The sequence below is a fragment of the Mastacembelus armatus genome, chromosome 15 (genome assembly GCF_900324485.2).
Source record: "Mastacembelus armatus chromosome 15, fMasArm1.2, whole genome shotgun sequence".
Lineage (NCBI taxonomy): Eukaryota > Metazoa > Chordata > Actinopteri > Synbranchiformes > Mastacembelidae > Mastacembelus > Mastacembelus armatus.
This window is the reverse complement of record NC_046647.1, coordinates 13,126,185-13,149,830: the sequence shown is the minus strand read 5'-3', so window position 1 is coordinate 13,149,830 and position 23,646 is coordinate 13,126,185. Positions and strand designations below refer to the sequence as shown.

Genomic DNA, 23,646 nt, shown 5'->3' with positions numbered 1-23,646 from the left:
CCCCTGCTTTTATGTTGTGGCACCAAAAAAGTAGAGGCCGACTCCAGGCATCATCATAGACTTTTATTCTTCCAAGGCACAGCAGATGTGTTGGCAGGGCTAGAAGCTATCAGATTACATTCAAGGTGTTAACGAACAAGTACACAAGAACTACACCCTGTCACTATCAATGAGGGATCAGTGACTGCTACATGCTTAGTAGGCCCAAATACATTTTTTTTAATAGTTTCGCAATTTGTGCTGCTATTTAGAGCTGTGTCCTCGACCATCACAAGGACAACTCAGTTATAATGTTTCAGTGACGAGGCTTCACACATACACACAGGCACACGTGGACAAACTCTCCTTTTAACTATTAAAATTGGAAAGCTGTTGTCAAAAATAGGTAATAAAACCTGATACTGAAACTGTTTAGTGGCCTGTCCAGGGTCTCGTCTGCCTCCTGCCCAGTGTAAGGGGAGACTGGCTACAACCCCACCATGACACCTCTACAGGATAAGGTGTATAGCTAAATAATGGAAATACTGTTTAGGGAATGAATATGTGCATTCACTCATCTGGTTGAATGTAATAATTATTTACCAGTCGAACAATCTTAACACTCCTTTTTAACAGTTTTTGATCTAGACCTTAAAAAAATAGACTATAGACCGGCATCAATCACGTATAAAGGTTTTTGTTCTCAAACCACCAGGGCTCTTTAGAAAATGTGTTGCTTCAGAGCAGTCATTGTGATGAATCTCACTCATGGAGAAAAGTCTATGTCTGTTCAAAATCATAGGTTTTAAAACTGAAAACTGAAATTAGAAAATTTTTGAAAAAACAAAGCAACAAACCTTGTACAGAGACAGCACAGAAACAATGCATTATTAATAGCTTAAAATAAAAAGCAGGAGAAAATATTCTCTTGGCTAAAAAAGAGAGAAAGGGTCTGTTGTGTTGAGAGAACAGCTTATAGTAATAAACAAATCCTTTGGTGTTGTTCACTGTGAAAGGTAAATAAAAACAAAACTCACATTAAAAACAACTAACCTTGACTTTAACCTTACCGTGACTCATACTACCACTGTCATTTCGTCTATTAAGTTATCAACCTTTCTGTGTCAACAAAAAAATGCATATTTTCATTGACAGCCATTCATGTCTTTTTCGATTATACAATCACTTTTGAAACAGTATCATCCGCGCAACTTTTAATCCAGAAGACGTTTTAGTTCTTCAAGTATGAACATCACTGGGCGGCAGTGATGGTGTATCGTCTTTGAATTCGTAGAACTATGGTTATTACCAAAAGTAAACCTGAAGAGAGGAGAGCTCCCCAGCCCCACACAAGACTCTACACTTTAGTGTCAAACTCTGTGAATAAAGCTTATAGCTGAGTGTTGTCTATAACACAAATAATTACTGTATATACAATAGACAATAAGAAACTCACTTGAAAAACTGAATGAAAATTAAATGTCCTCTTGGGGATAATATCATGTCATCATTGTGTCTTTAGAAAATAGAAAAAATTTTCATGCAAAAAATATATACCTGGGATTTGGATAAACACAACATACCAAAAATATATATTAAAAACTGTCTCCGATTAGCCTGCGTGCTTCCACAGTTACAGATAAAGGGAACTGGAGAGCAAAGCTGAACTCACTCCACTAAATGAAACCTGCTCAGTGCCAAACCTAACGGTACACACACCCGAACTACAGCAGAGGATGGATCAAAATCACCTGCAGTTTCAGTGCACATTCAAGAGCTAATGTACACTTTTTTTTTTTTTTACTTGAGGTGTGAGCTATATCAGTGCCACGTTCAGAGTGTTACTAGTTTCACTGTTACTCATTGGTACCAGGGGGTCTTGCGAACCCAACGTAGGGTGAATCCTGCATCTGTGCGGATCTTGATCGAGGCTGCTTCTGCTTCTCTGACAGTCTCCTTCACCGACTGCATCAGATTCTGGGCGTTATGCACCAACATCTCTGTAGCCTGGATGGGAATAAAGTGAAGTTCGTAACAGTATTCAGATCTTTTACTCCATTACAAATGAAGTCCTGCATTCAAAATCCTGGTTTCAAATGTATTACATTATAAGCTGTCACACTTAATCTTAAAGCGTCATCACATTAAAAACACTTATTTTTGTGGAACAGAAGTATAAAACAGAATAATGGAACTACCAAAGTGTATTTATAGTTTCTGAGTAAATGTACTTTGTTGCATTCCACCACTGTACGTTACTGGTGAGGCACTAATGTGTGTACCAAAAGAAAAAGTTGTTATCAGTGCATTCCAACAAGTTAAGTGCAGTTTTGTGAGTTTACCTGCTCTGACTCCTCTTCACTAATATTTGTTCGGCCCAGCATCGTGGCTTTGACAGTAGAGAGGATCTTCAGCTGAGTACTGATGGTTGGGATTCTTTCACACACCTTTGGAGTGAGAAACATATGTTAATTATTTTCTGTACAAGAGTGGAGTATGTGTTTGTGTTTGTATGTCTTTACCTGTAGCAGATTAGTTCTGATGCGTCTGTCAGTGCACTGCTTGGCCACTTCCTTAGCCAGTCTTGTTACCTCATCCGAGGCCTTGGCGATGTCCTTAGCACACTGAATCAGCGCTCGCTTGTTCCCGCTCCCACCACGCACCAGCCGAGACATTTCTGCCATTAGCAGTGCCATCCGCTTGGCTGCTGCAATGATGTCATTACCCTGTGAAGAAGGGGGAAGATGTAGAAGAGGAAAGGTGTGAGCAGGATACTGGAGATGAACATGGATTTGGATAAGAGATGAGTCATGTTTCCACACATTTTTCTGATAATGATCAGAATGCAGAATAGTCAGAAGTGTTATCAAACACCAAACAAATTTTAGTGCTTTGTATAAATTGAATCTGAATTACAAAAGCAAAACAGGCACTAATTTTACAAGTGTGTTTAGCAGAAAGCTGCATGCAGTGTTGGTGCAAGTTAGCACAGAAATTCTAAAATGTATATTCATAGTTGTCTCCCTCACATTGCAGTCAGACTGAGATTAGTTTCCATGAGGTGGTGTTCCCATCGTGGGAGTGATCAGTACACACCCTGAGGCTGAGAAGCAGAAGCAGTTGATCAAATCGGGCAAGCAGGCAGTCTAACGTCAAAGCTACATCACCCAGTGGTCTTTAGGAAACTGTCATCATTGGCTTCACAGGTTAGCCAGGCAACGAGTGATTGGCAACAGCATTAACAGAGAGATGGAGCACTGGGCTCCTGCTTTAAACCATTTTACCTGATCATGAACATAAGGGACGGACTTGTGAAGCCAGCACCAGTTTATCCGTGTTGTGCAACAAACAAACTTGCATTCCAGCATTCCTTGACCTTTAGTGCAACCTTAACATCATCCGCATAACTGTGTGTCAACCATGTCTGTGTGTGTGATGCAACAACAGTTAAACAGCAGTCACAGATGGTTGGAAGTTTCCATAGTAGTGGCATATGCAGAGCTCATTGTTTGCACAGCCACAGTGACTGTCACCTAGTAGTCCAAAGGGTGTTTCTTAGTCCAGCAGGGCTTTTCTTGTGCTGTGCGTTTGTGTGCTTGCATGCGTGTGTGTGTGTTTGTACGTAGGGTCAAACAGCACTTTGTGATGCTTCCAGCAGCCCAAAACACTTGGAGCTATTTATTGTGTGTGCGCTCATGTGCATGTATGTGCGCAGACCTTGCTGGACCACTTGCGCGCCTCCTGGTGGAGAGACTGGGCAGCTGCCAGAATGGGTTGATTGACAGGCTGGTTGGAGGGCATCATCAGCAGTTCTGGCTCATAGTCATCCTCACCATCAGTAAACTCATCTTCATCATCTACCTCCCTCTCCTCTACAGCCTCCTCATCCTCAGGCTGAGCAGGGCAGGGTGAGGGGTGTTGGTAGTGATTGGAGGAGCAGGATAGATTGGGATGGAAAGGAAAGGGAGGGAGGCAAAAGTGGGTGGGAGGAGGAGGGAGAGGAGGAAAACAAGAAGGAATGTGAAGAAGGGAAGGAGGAAAAACCAGGGATTGCCGGAGGGAAGGAAGCATGGGAAAAGGAGGCATTTAGTACAGTATGAGAAGCACTGGATGAAAGAACAGAGGACAGGAGCCTTACAGGAGGACGAAGGGGCAAATACAGGCACTGTGACAGGGCAGGGTGAGGGGAGATGAAACTGCACGCACAGGCAAAGATGGTTTTTGTGGAAAACAAAAGAGGAAAGAGGAGCTGGTGTGGGCAGGCAGCAGCAGGATGATGTGCCTACTCTGTAGCTGTGGCTGAGCTAACAATTTGTAAAGCACGTGTACAATCAAACTAAGCCTACCTGTAACCAAAACCAATAGCTGGTATCTTTCTGTTATATTTAGGAGTATAGTGGTGTGTCAATGCTTTTATTTTGGGCTTGGTTTCCAAAGACACCTCTGATGTACAGGTGTAAAAAAGAGAGCAGAGAGCTCAGAGAGCTAAAGAGGGGCAAATGGCTATGTGCTTCACAAAGTGAGTGAGATGGCATTACTCCTGGACAATCAAGGATTACAGTATATAGACTGAATAACTGCTCTTTCACACACAAACACATGAACCCACATACAGAATACAGACACCATAAACATTGAAAATATGTAAATATAGTGCACCTCTTTTCCACTTCTACTAAAGATGTCTGGATCCACAGAAGACTCTTTTATTTACTGTGTGCACGTATACGTGCTTATGCATTGAGCCATTAACAAGCTTATAAGATGGCCTTGAACAGATGACAGTTTCCAGCTTCCCTCTGAAATTGGAATCGAGCCACTGATCTCCACATTTCAGGATCAACATGATTTCAAGAAAAATGTCATTTCTTGATATTCTTATATGAGGTAGGAACTTCCTCCTTGAACGAAGTGTGTTATAGCCAGTAGAGAGAAAAATTAAAACTGTGCGATCATTTCAGTCATCTACTGTAATAACATTTGGGACATCGCCAACCATTATTTTATTTCACCCAGAACTGTATGTGTGCTATCAATTTTAAATTACACATTTAATTGGGTGAACATGCAAACTGTATGTTTCAGTGTTTAGATGTGTTTACAGTGTTTGTGTGAACTGACCTTGCTGGACCACTTGCGCGCCTCATCGTGCAGCTGCCTGGCTGCCACCATCATGGGCTCGCTGAGCACCTCTCCAGCTTTCTGCTCTGGGAACTCCTCATCTTTCTCCTCTGGAGGAGGGGGCCGAGGCGGGGGCACCTCACCTTCTGGCAAAGGGGGCTTGGGTGGTGCCTGCTCATCACTGACCTGGAAAATGCACACGCAGATGCACATCTTACCTATAGATGTGTTTTAAAGCAACAGGAGGGCTATGTGTGTTGTATAAAGCCCCTTATAGTATTAAAAAAAATTACTTAAGAAATTACTTAACTTTAATACAAATAAAAACTAATCATAATAAAAAATAATTTAAAACAGATATAAGCCAATTAAAGCATCTCCTCTGGCTGGGTATTTGTCCCAAAACATGTGTGTTTGTGGAACACCCAATCACCAGTGAAAGGAATCTAATTGAGAAAGCAGATTTGAGGTATTTTTTAGTTTTATGTATATTTTAACCAATAACACAGAGTTTGATATTTCCAATTATGTCTGAGGGCTGCAAGCACTCACCAGTCATCTCCTATAGGACATTGAGCACATCCACTGAATCCATTAACAATTCAAAGCAATTCATATTAAAATCGTATTTTTTCACTAGCCCCATCTTTTTTTAATTCCTTGATTTTTAGTGGTTGTAAGGAAGTGTGGGTTATTCAAAGGTCTACTCTGGATAATAGGGAATGTGCGCCTTTGAATGTGCATACATGGAGCTGGTCCAGGTCAGGAGGTGGAGGAGGGAAATCAGGCTCCTGAGGTTGGAAGGCTTCCCTAACTTTTCCTACTGCAGCCAGGATCCTGTGACATGAGTCCAGGTAGGCTTTCTGCAGGGCTATGGGTTAAACATCAGGAAAGAAAATAAGTGAATAAAACTGGGTCACTTTGTGTAATGCAGAACATGTGTTTGCACAGTGTATTCCTGTACCTTTATCTTGTATGTTCCCAGCCACTGCCTTGGCATCCATCACCATGGGCGAGATGGTGTGTGAGAGGATGTCTGATGCATGTTTCACTGTGTCTCTGAATCGCGGATCTTCAGAGTTCTCCACTTCCCTTTTAGCCACTAGCAGGACCCGATTAGCTCGTCGTGCTATGCTTGTTGCCCCGGCAACAAGCATTTGGGGCTGAACATTTGCCATAGCAACTCGGCATTTGTCGATGTCTTTCTTTATAGCCTCCTCAGAAGCATCAAGCAGAGACTTGGTGTCGATGGCCTCGTCCACCAGACCTGAAGCCACAGAGAAAAGCACAGACACACACACAGATTAACCTCTCTGTAAGTCACATCTCATGTGCTAGTGTGTAAATGGAGTTTGGGAAGTAACAAACAAATGCTGAGAAAATCGTTACCAGTGAGTCTCTCCACATTGTCAATCCACTGGTTCTTCATGGTATCAAAGTGCTCGTATGCTGCTTTGTTCCCAGGATTCTTCAACAAGATCCGTGCAGCAGACGTCACCTGGACAATAACAAATATCTCTCACTGAATGGCCGACCCTGACAGCTACATGTTTCATAAATGTATGCAAGTGTGCACATTATGGACAATCAGACAAACAGAAGCACCTGTGGTGTGAGCTCCCTGGCATGTTTCACAGCAGCATGTATCCCCTCTACCGTGGTCTTATTGGCAGTGCCCACAGCAGCAGCCTTCTCTGCGGTTGCCCCCAGTCGACCTGCGTGAGTCTCGAAGTTCCCTGCACGTTCCTCAAAAACCTACACCAAATATTAATATTGGTATAGTCAGACTAAAAACTCAATCATCCTCTATAATTTGCTTTCTTTTTCTTTACACAGGCAACATCTGAAAAAAAAAGTGTAGAGTCAGTAGAAATGAGAAACTAGAAGATTAATTGCTGCAACCCAATTTGTAGTTTACCAACCTCCTCCCTGTTGGGAGCATCAGGAGGAGCAGTTGCAGCCACAGCTAGAAGTTTGATCGGGGTGGTGGTGTCACTGAAAACATCAGATACTTCCTGGGTCATCACCTCCTGCATGTGCTGCCTCAGGTCCTGTATAAGCAGAGTGTGTCATATTAGTCCACTAGATGGAGCTCTGCCCCCATACTTTCAATAATAGCAAACCCACATGCATCATGTATTCATACCCAAGACTACATAGTTTTTATAGCTGAACTATTGGCTCAATTGGAAATATTATAGATGTCTTGTGCATCCTTTTATTTACATTACCCCAAGGTTTAGCCTTACAAATTATATATATATATTTAATAACTTTCTTTACTAAAATTTACAGTATTGTCTGTGGGTCTGAACAATGTTTGGCTGCAGAGCATACATTTTTAATCATAATGGGGTTTAAACTTGAGCATGGATTCATTTATACACTCGTGTATTTGTGAGACTGTTGATGTACCTTGAGGCTGTCCTGCAGTTGTGCCGCTATAGCTCGTGCATGAGGGGCTTCAGCCTCACCCCTGCCAGCCATGTCTGCCAAAGAAGTCATCAGGGCCTCTGTTCGGTCACACCGTCCAATCATATCCTGTCGATATGGGCCTAACATGCCTCCTGCCAGCCTCCTCCCTTCCCCAACCATTCCTCTGATTGCTGCCTGACCTGTGGAGAGTCCAGGGCAAAAGTCATCCTCACATTACATCTGAGTATGCATTACCACATTGGTGTTAAATAAAAATCCAGACACAAGAATTAAAGGCCCTCAGATAGACAACTCTAAATTGCAGAACTGTGTTTTGTACTGATTGGGAACATGTTCTTAAAAATATCACAAGAAGTGAGAAATTACATGGTTCATATTTCAAGTAACTTAGAGGATAAATTAGAGGATATCCTGGCATATGATGACCTCATTCAGTTTCCAAGTTATTATTTGATTATTATCTGTAGTGTCTCATTATATCTCAGTGTACCTGTGTTCCACTGTAGCCTCTCATATTCTGAAGCATGTGAGAAAATAGGAAACAAATAAATGACAAAACAGGAATAAAGTAAGAGGTATAAAACAAATACAAACAATACAATACCTGCGAAATTATTAAGCAGGCCATGTTAGTCATTCAGTGAGTGATGCATTAATGCATTAGATACATCACTGTAGGCATTTAAGGAAATGGCACCAGTCACCAGCAGTTATTTCTGTACCACACTCAGACATGTTTCCTCACTCAGACAATTTGTGAGCTACTCATGGACTGCAAACACCTCACATATTTCAATATCCTGTAACTGCCAGCTAATCGCAAAAAGTCCCAAGGTACTGCATTAACACACCCTCCATCACCCAAACAGGCTGACAAAAGGCCCGGAAGGTCAGATCGTTTATTTTTGGACCAAACTACTACATCATCCTTCCCTAGAGCTGTCATTCAACCTCGCTCACCTACTCCTCTGTCATCTACTCCAGGGTTATTCACCCAGCGGAGGGCCTGCTCCAGCTTGCCCTCCAAGGTGACGGCAGGCCTGGCTGGTCTCATGTTGGCCACAGCCCGGTTGGTTTTGGACTGCAGCGTCAGCAGTGCTGCACCAATCTGTTTTGCCAAGGCACGGGCCTCTGGGCTGTCACCTTTACCCCTGAGACAATAACAAGTAGAATGATGGTTGATAGAAAAACAAAAAAAAAGGTCTTGAAATAAACAGTTAAATGCAGATAGCCCGTCAAATTTACAGCACCACTCCCGTGTCAGACACCATCCTTAAGGGAAAACAAAAACTGTCAAAGGCTGATGCCACTTTTTTATCTGCTTGTATAAACAATTTTTGTGTAACTGGATATAAAGATAAAATTCTTGTATTGTATTGTAATGTTTGTATTTCTATTTTAGGTATATATGTTTTATCATTAGACACAAAGCAACAGGAAATTATATTAGTAAATACTTTTTATGAACTTAACAATTATTAACTTATCTAAGGACAGAAGAATGAAAATATTTATATTCTGAACAAAGTGTATTATTTTGAAAGATTTCCCTTGTACAGTTACTTTTTATAGGCTCATACAGGAATGATCTAAATGCAGTCATATACTGTATTATATTTTAGATGAAAAATGGACCTCAGCTCTGTTTACAGTTGTATTTACCTTTGGTTTCCTTTATTGCTCAATACATCCAGTGGAGGTGCAGTACCGAAACTCACCACACTACAGTGCCATCTAGTAAATTAACAGTTAGTAAGCCAATGACGTAGCGATCAAACTGGATTTGAAATTTACTTGAAACTCAGTGGCAAATGACTGGCATAAATACCATAGTCCCCTCTCTTCACCACCATATTCAAACAGTTAGAAACCTTATGGTAGGACTGAAGCCCGAGATTGACAGGCAACAACACAGGTAAAATATTCCATCTATTTGTGGCAAGTGGTTGCACTTTGAGCCTGGAAAAAGAGGGTCTCAGAATCACTTAAGGCATTTATAAAACATCATTGGTCCTGCATGTGTCAGAAGAGGGAAAGCGTACTGTTTGCGTAGTTCCCCGAGTCTGGCAGTGAGTCCTGCAATCTCGCTGATTGAGCGCAGGATATCATCCCTCTCTTTGGGGTCTTCGCACAGATCAGCAATGCGTTTGGCCTCTGCTAGTAGCATTCTGATGTTTTCCTCCCCTTCAGGACCACCATTAGGATCAGCCAGCCATGCCTAAATAATGCATATGCTGTATGTGGCTTACTTGTTTCATGATGAAAGAAGTAACATGAATCTAAAAAAACAACACAAGGAAGCTTCAAGAACAGGATCATGCTACTAAATACTGTATATTCGAAGTATTTTTGCTATTGCTTTTATCCACATTTGCTTTTACCCTAAAAATACAAAAATGGAAATGAACTAGATTAAAAGAAATGGGATAAATATAAGGCAATGAGGAGATGATGTTCACTTGGGAGAGGATTAAAGCAGATTGCTGTGTTGTTTTATCTGACCTGTGCAGCATCCAGCCTCCTGGCAATGGCCTGCTTGGCACTGATTAGGGCCTCCAGCCTGCGAGCAGCACCGTCCACTTTGCCAAATAATAAGTCTAAGCCCTGTGAACACTGACTCGCGCGTTGTACACACCCCGGGGTCGGGCCCTGGCCTCTGTCATAAAAGAAAAACACACATTGCTGGCACATCATGACAAAATTCATTAGAGGATCGCAATAATTACAGAGAAACATTTAACTCGAATTCACTCAGACTAACACAATACCTGGCTCGAAGATCTACGACCTGGTCAGTCATTTGCCCCAGAGCCTTAGTGGTTGCCAGTATATCCTTCCTCTCCTTCCCAGCACACAGCTCTCCCACCTTACCAGCCTCATCTAGTATCACACGCAGGGCAATCTCTCCTGGGTCTCCTAGGGACGACAACACACCATAAGATGAGATGTTGATGTAACATCATGGGCTGTTTTGGAGGAAGGTGTGTGAAAACTAAAACCAACAAACAAACAGAAAACTTTACCTGGCTGTCCATGAGGGTCTTTGAGCCAGCTTTTAGCTTGTACCATCTTTGACTCAATCAAACCCAGAGATCTCTTCAACGCCTCCATATCCTGAGGTAAAGAGAAAACACAGCTTTGTGTATAAAGCTCAGAAAATTAAAGTTATTATTTAATAAGAAGGTATTACTTTACAGTAAGCAACAAATTGTCTGTAGGTAGTTTCACACAACTAATTCATTACTGATTTGTCAAAAGTATGCTAAAATAACCTCTGCCTTTACTAAAATCCCAGCAAATAGTGTGCTTTTTTTGGGGGGGGGGGGGGTATTTTTGGTTTAGATTAACATGCCTTTGGTTTGTATTTCATTATAGTTTAGGATAGTTACATAAAGATCGACTCAAAATAATGAGGTACTATGTCACCCAGTGCAACAGTGTGGCTCATTGATGTGGTTTTAATGGTTTCTGGACAACAATGGAGCTCTTTGACACGAAGGAACGAGCTGTATGAAGCTGAGACCTCATAGTCAGTATTTTTTAGTAGAATCCTTGGTTTGTTTCACTTTTTTGGAATTTGTAGAAAACAATAATATCAAATATCATCTGGCCATTAAAATTCAAGACACCAAAACTTTATTTATTTTGTTTAAATTGACCTCGTACTGTGCAATAATAATATTGTGCAAATATTTATTGCTGTTTGTCTCTAAACTTTACATTTCTTTCACTGCTTTATACCAAGATGAAGAAAAAAAAGACCTTTTTTCCAGCTCAGAGGAGACTCAAGTGGAACCATTCAATACAGTCCATCTATTATGGATGTGTTTGGACACCAACCAGTTCATTTCTATAATTCATGACCTGAGAGGAGGACAGTGATCGTGTGCCAGCAGTTATCGCAGCTCACAGAATGCAGTATTTCCACAGCAAACACACACACACACACACACACACAAACACAAACAGCTTATTGTCTGCGGTAGCTGTGTGCAGAGAAACATGCAGGTTAGACTAGTGAAAACAGACTTTACAAACTTTACCAATAGTAAATGAATAGTAGATGAACTTATTGCACAGTATTTAACTAATGTGGCCAAAAACATCTTAAGAATCATTTCTAAGAGAGTATCTTATTGTGCTTCTGGCAGCTCTAATGTGCAGTAAACATGAGCAGCACCATGAGAATACCATATGACTGAAGATAGACTGAATTTCTGAAGCAGTTCATGTTAAGTTATTTAACTGAACAACTTAAATAACTGCTGTTGGCAAACACATTTCGACTCGGATGAATATCTAGAGACAAACAGATGCACATATAACAGTATAGTGATGAAGTATGTGCACTATACATCATCACGTCAGCAGTCAGTGGACTATAACATACAGTACACTTACAGTCAAATACCAGCATGGCAGATACAGAAAATTATAATGTAGGCATGAGGACCATGAGGATGTTTCTCTCTCTTGCACACACACACACACACACACACACATACACACATACACACACATACACACTTGCATGCTGGAAACTGCAGAGGGGGAGAGAAACAGGCTTACCTTCTACAGGGAGGAAAAGAATGAAGGAGGAAGGTAAAGAAAGAATAGGAAAAGAAAAACCAAGAGTTATACTACTGAGCCAAAGGAAGTGAAAAAAGGTGGACACAAAGTAAAGAGTGAAATTTTTTGGAGGTACACTCTGCAGCACAGAGGAACACGGGGATAGAGTGTGTTGGCGTGTGTGCGCAGAGGCACTCCAAAGCAAAAGTGATTTTCTGATTTGGGTGTGGGGGCGGGTGGGATTAAGTTGGGGTTTTGTATAAAATGGTATAAAATGAAGAAAATCTGAGTTCACATGTGCAGCATAGGTCATACCTTATTGGCCCAGGAGTCCTCATCCCATGTGGTGAGCTGCAGGACTCTTATGATTTCATTGATTTCAGTGCTCATCTTTTCAAAGGTAAACCTTCTGTTCCTCTCCGCCTCCTCGATGCCTGCACCTCGACTGCACTTGGTTGCAACAAAAATCTTTATAGCTGTGGACAGAAACATCAGTATTTATTATTACAAGCGTACAAGAAAAGGGATTTGTCAAAAAATGTCCATCAAAGCTACTCTTTATTTAAAAATAAACTCCCCAAAAGATGCTGTTGCAAACATCAGTCACCAACCAACAAGGGAAATGAAAACAGTAGACCAATTTTCAAAAAGTTAAAAACTCATCAGAATAATGTGAAACTTACTAAAACCTCTTAAAATGTTTGTTGCTACTCTCCTTTTTACTCTCCATCAAACCCATGAGGGGAATATCAGGCTCTTCAGGTCCTAAATGTTCACCAGCTAGCTGCTTCCTTTTTTGGTGCCGGGCATATAAGGTATGGTGGATTTGTCAGACTTTTTTCACAACAAACAGTCTGCTGATGAGACTGGTGACAATGGACCAAACCAGTTGGAAAACAAGCTGGAAAATCACAAGTTGAAAGAGAAAAAGCTGAGGAAAACTGCAGAGTCAGCAGATTACTGTCTGTAGATTCACTACTACTGGAGGTCACTTTAATATGTTAATGTTATGTTAATATAAAATTGATCAGTCCAGCTTTAAGTTGCAAAATGGTTTGTGATCTTGGAAAATCAAACTATTGGCCCACTATTTTTGACATCACATCCACATTAAACACACATATTTGAATGTGCATTTTGTCAAAGCAACAGTGGTCCCCGTGGTAATCGGCACCCTTGGGGCTGTGACCCCCAAACTGGGAGAGTGGCTCCAACAGATCCCAGGAACAACATCAGAGCTCTCAGTTCAGAAGAGTGCAGTGCTTGGTACAGCTAAGATACTGCGAGGAACCCTCAAACTCCCAGGCCTCCCAGGTAGAGCACCCGAGACTGAGGAAGACACACCACTCGTAGGGGTGAGAAGGGAATTTTTTTATTTATATATGTGTTTGTGTGTGTGTGTGTGTTTAGTCACACCTGATATAAGAACAGGTAGCAGCTCTTTGATAGTGTTCATGGAGCTGACCAGCATCTGTCTGTGTTCTTGGTGCGTCAGTTCTTGCTGCCTCTCCTCGATCATCTTTGACATTTTAGTCATCCCTGAGCACAAAGAGAAAAATGGGGAAAACGTATTGTCTGTGGAAATTAGAGGTTACCAAAATTAAAATAATAGACTAGACTAGACTAAGTTAGACTAATAGGTAGACAGTAGAAAAAGGTAGTGACCTTGGGTTTGGTGTTAGCATTACATCTTTAACTACTGTGCACTGGTAACCAGAGCCCATGGGCATTTTCCAGTGTTTCAACACATCCAATCATCATTACTCCATGAACGACTGAGCTCGTACAATGAAAGCATCAGTCGTGTGTGAGAAAACCTCGGCATCGGCTTTCTTCCAGCTCATTATGGCACAGTGAACTGACAACACAATTGACCTTTTACCTCAGATGATAAATAGCCTGTTTATGTTCCTGCTCTCCTGCCAGAAAGAAGTCTCTGATACTTATTTACAGCATCTTAATGTCAGCAGAGCAGTCTGTAGTTAATTTAGCTTTTTATCATGACAGATGGAGTCAAAAACAAGGGCTGATTGCATGGCTCATGTTTTAGTTCTGACCCTTTTGAGCCAATTTTTTCTGCATTTGCTACAACATTTCAGTCAAAGTTATTAAGGCATTAAGGCATAGTTATTAACTATCTGTTGTTCTGTCTATATTTGACTGAATGTATCAGCCTTTTAATAAAGACCTAGTTGCTCAGAAAGGGTTAAATTCTCACAATTTAGAACTTGGAAACAGGAAATATTTAGTCCTTTATTTTTACTTGAAAAATGATTTAAACAATTTCAACAATTAAAAAATGTTTAAGACTCCTGCTAACCTGGTCCCAGATTCTTGGTGTAAGTGATGAGGTCCTCCATGGTCTCCACCACTTCAGCTACAGTCAGATACTCTAGGATGCCTTTACACACTCGGATTATCTTACGCACCTGGCAAACAAGCAGATGACATTATGTATATAAGCATAAGGCAAACGCTAATAATGATTAGAGAGGAACATATTAATATTATTACTTTATTATGAGAACAAAAATAGTGTGTGCATGAGCTATTTTTAGACAGAGCTAAAGTTGTCCTGTTGTTTGTATGGTGTGTTTGTGATGCGTGAGTCTTGTGATGTACATCTTGTGACTGTAAGATGTTCAAAAAAATGAGGCTAGCAGTGAGACACAGTGAATGTAATCACATGCCCAGTGTGATTCCACTTATGGAGCTGCTATTAAACATTGAACACACACACACACGCTAGCGAGCCGGGACATACTAGACACATACACACACACACACACACACACACACACACACACACACACACACACACACACATACACACATCCTGATTTATGACAGAGGGAAGTCATTTGATCTCAGTGATTAGATCTGGATGCATCTGAGACTCCATTACAGACTTGCTTGATGCTGAGTTCCTCCTTCCTCTGTACAGCTATATAAAGCTTTATTTCCCTGAAAGATACCACACCTCTGATGTAATACTGATTCTCAGGGCACACACACATTGATATAAAGATGCAAAGACTAAAACACCTCAGCCTCATCAAAGGTAAGGAGCAGGTCGGACGTTCCAGACAGTATCCCTCTGGATCCATCGATAAGGTAATCTCGTGCAGGGACAGAGTATGGGTCTGCCTTCAGCATCTGAGCCGCCTGGACGAGCTTAGAGCACGAGTTCTCCACCCTGAAAAAGCACAGCACTCAGGATTAAAACCGGCATATACATTTACCAACATGATGGCTGCAAGGTGTCATGCATATAGTAGCTGCTCTGTTGCACAACAGCAAGAATTCATTTATGCATTATTATGATGGGATTCAAAGATTCCTGTAGTTCAGATTTTGCAAAGTTTCTAAGAAACAATGTGTGATTGATGAAATTCTTCTGCTTCTGTTTTTGTAAATTAAATTGACAATTCCTTAGAGATCCGTGATTAAATTAGCCCAAAGAAGGTGGTGGATTTTAAGAGCACCCGAATAAAGCCAAGTCCCTCCTATTTCTGACCCCCACTGGTCAGGGTATCGATGGCTGCTGGTTCATTTATTTTTAGGTGGGTTCAAATTCCCACATGCCCCCTCCTGTAAGCCCTGGGAGTGAGATTTACGGTGTGTGAGTGAGCCTGAGAGAGCAGTTTGTGGATCTGCTCTTCTTTTTTTACAACTAAAAAAGTAGTTGGCCTTTGAAAAATTAAGTGTTGACAATAAATGAAACCTAAGAGAAAATTAACTCAAAACAGAGGATGTTACTTCATATGCACAGTGAAAGCTTTAATGAACACAATTTGCGATACACACACCCACAGGCAAACACAAGTCCCGGGATTGCTGAGTAGCAGCTCTCAGCTGGCACTCAGAGTTCATGTCAGCTCTCTGGATGTAAGCTGGAAAACAACAAACAGCCTCTCAGCGGTCTGGATGCTGGAGCGGGACAGTCACCCGGGCTCGGCCTCAGAAGTGGCTCTTTGTTGCAGCTGGGAAAGCAGCCACGTTTCCTCACATTAAATCGCCTGGAATCCTCTCTTTGACAAGTTCTCTGTCTACTGAGCTAAAGAGGATCATATTTTTGTCACTGGGTATTTCTGTATGCTACTTTGTGTCAGAAAGGGACAGGGAGGAGGTGCACAAAGAAATAAACAGTGCTTCTTCTTCTTCTTCTAAAGCATGCAGTGTGACTCAGACCTACTTAATGAACGCAGGAGGCATGTCTCTCTTCATCACCTGGTCCTCCGTGGTTTGAACCGTTTCCTTACCTACCTGCAACACACATAGATTGACCATATTTTGTATTACCATTATCTGCAGCAAGTTAGGAAGTAGTATTCAAATGAGAACTATTAATAGTCTGAAGGGTGAACATTGTGTATCAATTCACACCTATTTCAACTATGCAACAACATATTTTTCCAGCTTAATGGGGAAGCAGTTCAGGCTTTGGTTGATTCTGCTGTTGGTTATCACACATGAGGACAGGTCTGTGGAAAGACATGTATGCTGCTCTAAACTGATCCAAAAATCAGGCTTAGCCCCCATATGTGGCCATGTTCTGAAAATAGTGCTGATTTCAGTACAGTATCAGTACAGCATTAACAGCACTGATGATGTTTGTTAGGAGTATAATCATTTTCCACACAAAATAATTTAGTCAAACGCTGAATCCAACAACCTGAGATTGAGTGCTTTAACTTTTCAGTCGGCAAAAGTTAGTTGTTTGCCATTTAGGTGTCATTGTTGCCTTGATTTTGGTTTTTTTTCAATTGAGGTGAGACATTTTCATAAACTTCTAGGATGATTAGCTGAACAAAGACACATAAAGACGTACTGAGTACAAAATTACGTGCACGCATACACACCTAAACAAACACACACACATAGCAGGGTGACATTGCTCATTGCTTCTTCTGCAGATGTTCATATAGGCATGCAGCTGGCTGAAAACCATATGGCCATGAAACACTCGCCTTCACATCCTGTAACGCACGAGCATGCACCCACACAAACACAAACGCGCACTTGAGATGCAATTACAGTGAGAAGATGACATCAGTCTTTTGGTGCTGTGTTGATGAAAGTCAGTTAATAGACTTTCTGGCTCCAGAGACTGAGGCAGCCATCACACAGAGCCTTCAAATAACACAGTTTCACCTACACTGAGATCCAACCAGTCTGTTTCATATGTGTTTTCTTTTCAGACAATTTATCACTGCTCCTGTTGGAACTAAAATATAAGGAATGAAAACCTCCAGATAAAGTCAGGGAGTCGCAGCAGGTGATTTATCAAAGAGTGGCGTGAGCTCCAGAGTTTCCTGTAAACAGCAACACTTGCCATCGATTAGTCAATACATAATTAATGAGCAGTGAAGTGTTTTTTCTGGACACGGCAGATAGTGTGATGTGCGTGTGTGTGTTTGAACAGCTTACAATGTGTGAGTGCTCCAACACAAAACAGACATCTGTCAATCAAAAGCGACACAGTAGAATCAGCTTGGTCTTGTATCAGATCCAGAACCACCAGCCCCAGTGTGGGTTCAGCTTTTAGATCAGTAGAATCTAAAAATACATGCCAGACCATTGAATGCTGAAAAGACAATACCAAAAATACATATAAAAATTAAAAAAATATATGAATAATCCATTGATTAGTGTCTCTTCCCAATTCCTGTCACTTTTTTATTAGACTATTTTCTGTAAAAAAAAAATGATGGGGACAATATGCCCCAAATACTTAAAAATCATATATAATACTTATTTCAATAAATATCCTTTATAATTGTTAATTGTTTTGGTGGGCAGCCCATGAATGAACTATCCAGAATGAATGTTAGGGAATTTGAGAGTGAGCCCTTTGTATTTCACAGTCATTTAAACTGTCACTTAAAAATATTGGTTAGTGCAGCTTGGACGACATATGTGAATTACTGGTTTAATTATAAATCTAACTAATTATCAAGATTGAAGTATTTAAATTTCTATCACTTTAATTCCATTCCATCCAGCAGTGGGGTTTGACAAAAGCAGTCGGAAACTAAGACTCATCCTGAGTCCGCCCATGAACAAGAAGACAGGGCTCATATTTACATGGGATAGCTGGTGGAAAACAGTTTGTGAGTGTGTGTGTGTGTGTGTATTTGTGTGTGTGGACCATGAGATTTGGGAGTCTGGTCTAAAGATGCTAGAGACACTTTCACTCTCTTGCAGGGAGGCTGGCGTCAGACTGAAAAGAGCAATTTGACTTCCACTCTCCATCCCTCCTCCTCTTTTGCCTTTGCATCTCTTTGTTTGGCAGCTTCAGTCTACAGTCACACTCCTCACAGTCCTTGTCTCCTTCTCTCCCTCCCTTTCACTTCCCTCAACGGTAAATCTATTTATTCCGTCCTTCCCCTCCCCCAGACGGACTGAAACTCTATGTTGACTCCTTCAGGAATAACTACTTGTCAAACACCAGCGAGGCAGCTCTGTCATCAGCACAACTTCAGCAAGCTCACGCTTTCAACCAAATACACCACCAGCATCTTTTAGATCTTTAGCTTAATCAGCATCTACCCACACACAACCTCTGACAGATTGGGACTGACACCATCTTGTGTGTGTGTGTGTGTGTGTGTGTGTGTGTGTGTGTGTGTCTAAGTGTCTCAGTGACCTAGATTTTGAGTACCCCCCTCACAGCCAACCCACCCTGGACAGGGTTAACAGAGTAATTATATCAGTATGCATTAGGTCTCCCGTGGTGATGGTGGCATGTTGCTGTATATTGCACTGTATTAAACCGAATCAGCTTTCTAAAATAAAGTATGTTCTCAGATGTGTATCCTTTACTTCCAGTTAAGTTTGTCTACCCAGCAACAAACCACTGCTGATTTTACAAGTTGGTTTTTTTTGGTGCTATCTTTCAACACCTTCTTCTCACCCACTTGTTAACTCTCACTATTTTATCTGTGAAGCACTCAAATATCCAGCATCTCCTCTTCAGATGTTCTCTAAGATTGTCTGAGAGTACGGTGAGCCTTAAATCTTAAACCCTCCAAAATACATAATTAAATGCTAGCAAGGAGGAGAGATTAAGGTATTTTAAACTTTTTTATTGCATCCTACTTTTCCTCTATTGTACTGTTTTTTTATTCCTCTGCCTGATACTAGAGTTCCTCTGTCCTAACAACATTTTCTCTGTTCATCACCTTCTGGAGTCACTGTGTCCTCAGCGATTCTCTCTCCGAGTAACCTCTCATCTCCATCATCTGAGCCCCAGCGACACGCCCGAGGCTGCTATTAGCCTCCTTCTGCTCACTGTCTGAATGGATCAACTGAACGGCTCAACGAGGACAAACAGAGGAGGAGAGATTGAGAGATATACCCGGCAGCAACGGGATATCAAGGACTTAGTGTATGTGGATGATATCGCATAAAACGGGGGATGTCGTTATGACACACCACAGTGTTTGAGCTGAATCAGGATGGGGGTTTTTGTTATTAGTTAATGAGATATTTATCAAAATAATCTTTAGCATCCTTGCACAGTGTAAAAAAAACTAAATCAAAACTTTTATATAAGACTTAGAACAAATAATCTGCCTAAGAAACAAATCAGCAAACGAAATTTCATTCTTACAGTGTATTGATCATTCACATACTTCATGTGAAGTCTCCAAACCTCTGTAAATCACACCACAACAGATGACACTCTCATTTAGGTGAACGGTTCTGGGCTAACAGAGCCCAGGTGGGCTCTTGTGTGCAGCTGGTAACGAGGGTTTTGCAGAAATAACATTTCATATTGAAGCATGGCATAAATTGAAAATAAAGGGCTTTGTTTGTTTCACACTTACGATGATAGACCAAGTTAATTCTGAAAAAAAAAAAAAAAAAAAATCAACAAATTAAATCTAAATTAGTAAAAAAAAAAAAAAAAGAGCAAAGTCCAACTACAAAGTGATTCAAAGAGCAAACGAACTGTATCTCATAAATTCTGGGCCAAATGCGAGTGTACACAGCTCCTCCCTGAGTCTGACACAAACCCTGCATTTCCATCTTGTCATGTTTAAGTATGCTCTACATGCAGCGTGGCCGTCTGCACTTTTAAGATACATTTGGAGCACATGTGGTCAGAAGAGAATTTCTGTGCAATCTTAGGTGTCCTTTACATCCAGTTAAGTTGTTCCAGTAACACAGAACCAGCTTTTCTCCCTCAGTTAACTTGAGTTTCCTTCTGTCTGCTGCTAATTTCTCCTGAGCGACTGAAGTCTGGTCTGCCCTGCATCAATAACAATGACCCCAGATCAGCATTAATGATGTGGCCCCTATTGATTTTTCCAGTCAGTGCATGCAGAGGAGACATCAGTGCCGGAACGAATCATGCTTCTTTGTACAAAATGACCATTTAGACCCAGGGTGACAGAAAAGAAAGGTCCCAGAGGATGTGATATGTGACAGTTAAAGTAGAGGGGTCACAAATGTTGGGGAAATAGTGAACAGGGAGCTAAATAAATAAATAAATAGGAGTCACTAGATGAAGGGAAGAGTATAGGAACAAAGCCTGGATCTACTCTCTGTGGAGATGAATATGAATGGGCTGAGCATATTTCTTGGTCAGTAAACTGCAAATTCTGCAAAAATCTAATTCAGCTTAATGAAGCTGAGGACACAGACACCTGGAGCATAAACCTCCTCTTCTAACCTAAGTGACATTTCCCACTTTACTGGTCACACGGCGTGCGTGCGTGCGTGCGTGCGTGCGTGTGTGTGTGTGTGTGTGTGTGAGAGAGAGAGAGAGAGAGAGCGAGAGAGACGCAACCTGCTCATTTAATCAGCACTACTTTCTTCCGCCCCACAAACTTCATTGAGCTCTGATTATTAATCGGGCCAAACTTTGACGTGTTGTGTTGTGTGGTCGTGTTGTGCGCACAGACGCGCACTAAAAACCTTCTGCACAAGCGCGTGAACCAGGCATGAACGTCAGCTGCTTGTGTTCCAGTTTTATTTAATTATAATGCTGATCAAAAGATCAAAGCGGGTTGGCCATAAATTTTAGTTGAAGTCACACAGGACAATGATTCTGATCATTTCTGACTCTGGTTCAATAAAAGCTGAACTGTCACAGCAGTCGCTGCAGCACTTTGTCTCCACTGTCGCTTTCTACACGTTTGGAAGTTCTGATGATAAACGTCACAGGCTCTGTGTCATTGGGATGTGGTGAATTGACGCCCTGGTTCACACTCGGGACTCACCCGTACGAGGTTGCTGACTGCCGCCTGTACCGCGGCCACCGGCACCGTCAGATCCGGGATGGCTTTACCATCCACTTCCCCCTCCTCGTGCATGATGACCAGGTGGGAGATCTGCTGGGCCACCGGCTCCAGGATACTCTCGATGGTCTTGGTGTGAAATACCGGCATCGTGAACGACTTTTACCGCAGCCCCGACAGAATAAAGGCGGCTGGTCGCTCCAACACTGAAGATCGCCCCCTCTATCTCCACTCCACTCCTCTCCGCACCGACACCGACAGGAGGACGAACCCCGAGTTGTCAGTCCAGCCCCTGAGTAGAAACCCTGATGCGTCTCTCCTCCTGGTGTGCACCGTCTCCTCCTCGGTAAAGGCTGGACTCAGACGGTCGGTGCACTCCGGTGGGAGCGACCCAAATCGTGACAGAAGGAATCACCGCCCTTCGCCCAATCACAGCGAAGGAATACAGCTGCCAAGCGGGTTGGTGTTGGTGCGCACTGACGCTTTCCCTGCACGCACACGCACGCACGTACACACACATCACGCGCACACATCCCCTGCAAGTGAGAGCTCTTCCCAAATTACGTCATGCATGCCAGTGGCCCGAAAAAGGAAAGTGCTGGGGGAACTTAATGGGAAGACACTGTGGTTCTAAGATATGGGGGGTGTGTGGAGAGAAAGGGCCCGACTGTAACGTGAAACATCTACAGCAGGCACATCAAAAGCTGCACACATCCGTGTGTTTGCAAGCTGCTCCCTGCAGACTGATAACGGTGAGCTTCAACATCAATGAAACCACACTGGTCAGTGTGATCAAGAGCTGCAACTAAAGAGAACTAATGTGTGGTGGTGCGTTTTTATGAAGCTTCAAACCTGCACCTGACATATGATCTGTGTTCATTAAGAGGTGGGTCAGGAGTTCATGTCTCCAGGCCTCAATGTCCAGGTCTAAATAAAGACCAGGGATTCAGCTTGCTGCTGGCTGCAGCTGAAAGAAGGAGTCTCAAAGACCCACCACTTGCACCCACACACTGTTTTTTTTTTCCAGCTTTCTTATTCTGACAGCGAGGATCCTCCATAAAAAGCTGTTCCACCGGTTCAACGCCCACCTGACAGGCTGCATTTGATATTGTGTGTGCACTGTATTCATTAATACATTAAAAGGAAAAAAGGATCCATATTTAACCCATACTATGATGTTAGGGGGCAACTATATGTTGGATAAATTCTCTTTTTGAAATGAAATCTTCTCAGATAAACTCAACAATAAGTGAAACTTAAAGAAAACAGTCAGGAGTCTCCTTTAATGATAATGAGTGCACCCTGGTGCAGTCAACACAGAGGGAGAAAGGAAGGAAGAACTGTTATCTGCAACATTTAAGCGTGAGATGGATGCGAGAAACTTCATGGGAGTGACTACAGATAAGCTGTGTGTTGCAAATACGACCTTGAAGACACTAATGTGCCTCTGTACAGTCTCTGGGAAAGACTATCAGTAAAATTCTCCTAGAGCTAAATTTTACCTAAGTTCATGAATTAAAAGTCTTCACTTTATTTTTCCATCATAATTGGTCTGGCATTCTATGTCTGTGTGTGTGCACTTACTCACACTCACATTGTAGGAACTCAACCTTCCTTGTGGGCATCACATGTTGGCCCCCACCACTTAAATCACTGAATTTTATGGCAATGACTTGCTATAAGATTAGTAAAAGGTTAGGGTTAGGCAAGTACTTCTTATAGTTCAAGTTAAGGCAAGTCTCCAGGAAAATAATGTAAGTCAATGTAAATTCCACACGAAGAATGGAAACACGTGTGTGTGTGTGTGTGTGTGTGTGTGTTTGCTGGTAGGGTTATCCCTGCTCCTCAGTCTGTGTTTGGGAAACCGGAGACCCCAGCAGCAAAGACAATGATATTTATACCCATCTGAGACCCAGTGTCAACCAAAGTGCCTGCAGCCAAGAGTCCCATATGTGTGTGTGTGTGTGTGTGTGTCTTATGTGGGGGTGGACAACCGACTGCTATCTAAACCAGAAAGACTGGGGTCTCTGGTCCAGCCAGATAGAATAGACCCTGTTCCTGCCCTCTCCTCTCTTCCCTTGGTCAGTTCCTTAATTGTCCTTAAAGAGGAGTAAGACTCACAGTCACAGCATCTCAAAACCATATATGGATTGAGGCAGAGTAAGAGAAGCAGTAAAGTAAACAGGTGTCTATGAGTAATTGAGGAGGAATAGGACATACTCTGGCTCCAGTAGCCCTGCTGTGAACTATCTGTATATGTGGACTTGTCCAAACAGACTTTGACAGAATGCAT

The 23,646-nt window shown here is 41.9% G+C and overlaps 1 protein-coding gene across 2 annotated transcripts; it reads right to left on the bottom strand.

The window, feature by feature from the left end:
• Positions 1–48: 48 nt before the first annotated feature.
• Positions 49–21,503, bottom strand: LOC113131515 (vinculin-like). 2 transcript variants are annotated; one of them, XM_026308874.1, is made up of 23 exons: positions 21,336–21,503; positions 16,301–16,371; positions 15,151–15,301; positions 14,426–14,534; positions 13,522–13,644; positions 12,421–12,581; positions 12,106–12,108; positions 10,560–10,650; positions 10,305–10,452; positions 10,039–10,192; positions 9,579–9,754; positions 8,497–8,687; positions 7,516–7,715; positions 7,023–7,151; positions 6,706–6,855; positions 6,490–6,598; positions 6,065–6,367; positions 5,847–5,971; positions 5,101–5,286; positions 3,697–3,873; positions 2,502–2,705; positions 2,322–2,426; positions 49–1,986 (listed from the first exon to the last, which is right to left on the bottom strand). In XM_026308874.1, the coding sequence occupies exons 1-23, from the start codon at positions 21,501–21,503 to the stop codon at positions 1,840–1,842; spliced, it is 3,381 nt and encodes a 1,126-aa protein (XP_026164659.1). In that variant the 3' UTR covers positions 49–1,839. The 2 variants fall into 2 exon arrangements, with proteins under 2 accessions (XP_026164659.1, XP_026164660.1); XM_026308875.1 differs by lacking the exon at positions 3,697–3,873 and having other exon boundaries at positions 1,840–1,986.
• Positions 21,504–23,646: the final 2,143 nt, after the last annotated feature.

Bases quoted from the DNA above. Each gene is read 5' to 3' on its own strand.
- LOC113131515 (XM_026308874.1), bottom strand. From the start codon at position 21,503: ATGCCGGTATTTCACACCAAGACCATCGAGAGTATCCTGGAGCCGGTG. The intron at 14,535-15,150 runs GTGTTTTAGTCT...CTTGTTTGCCAG, and splicing joins TTACCTTTGATGAGGCTGAG to GTGCGTAAGATAATCCGAGT. The intron at 7,152-7,515 runs GTACATCAACAG...CTGCTTATACAG, and splicing joins AACTGCAGGACAGCCTCAAG to GACCTGAGGCAGCACATGCA.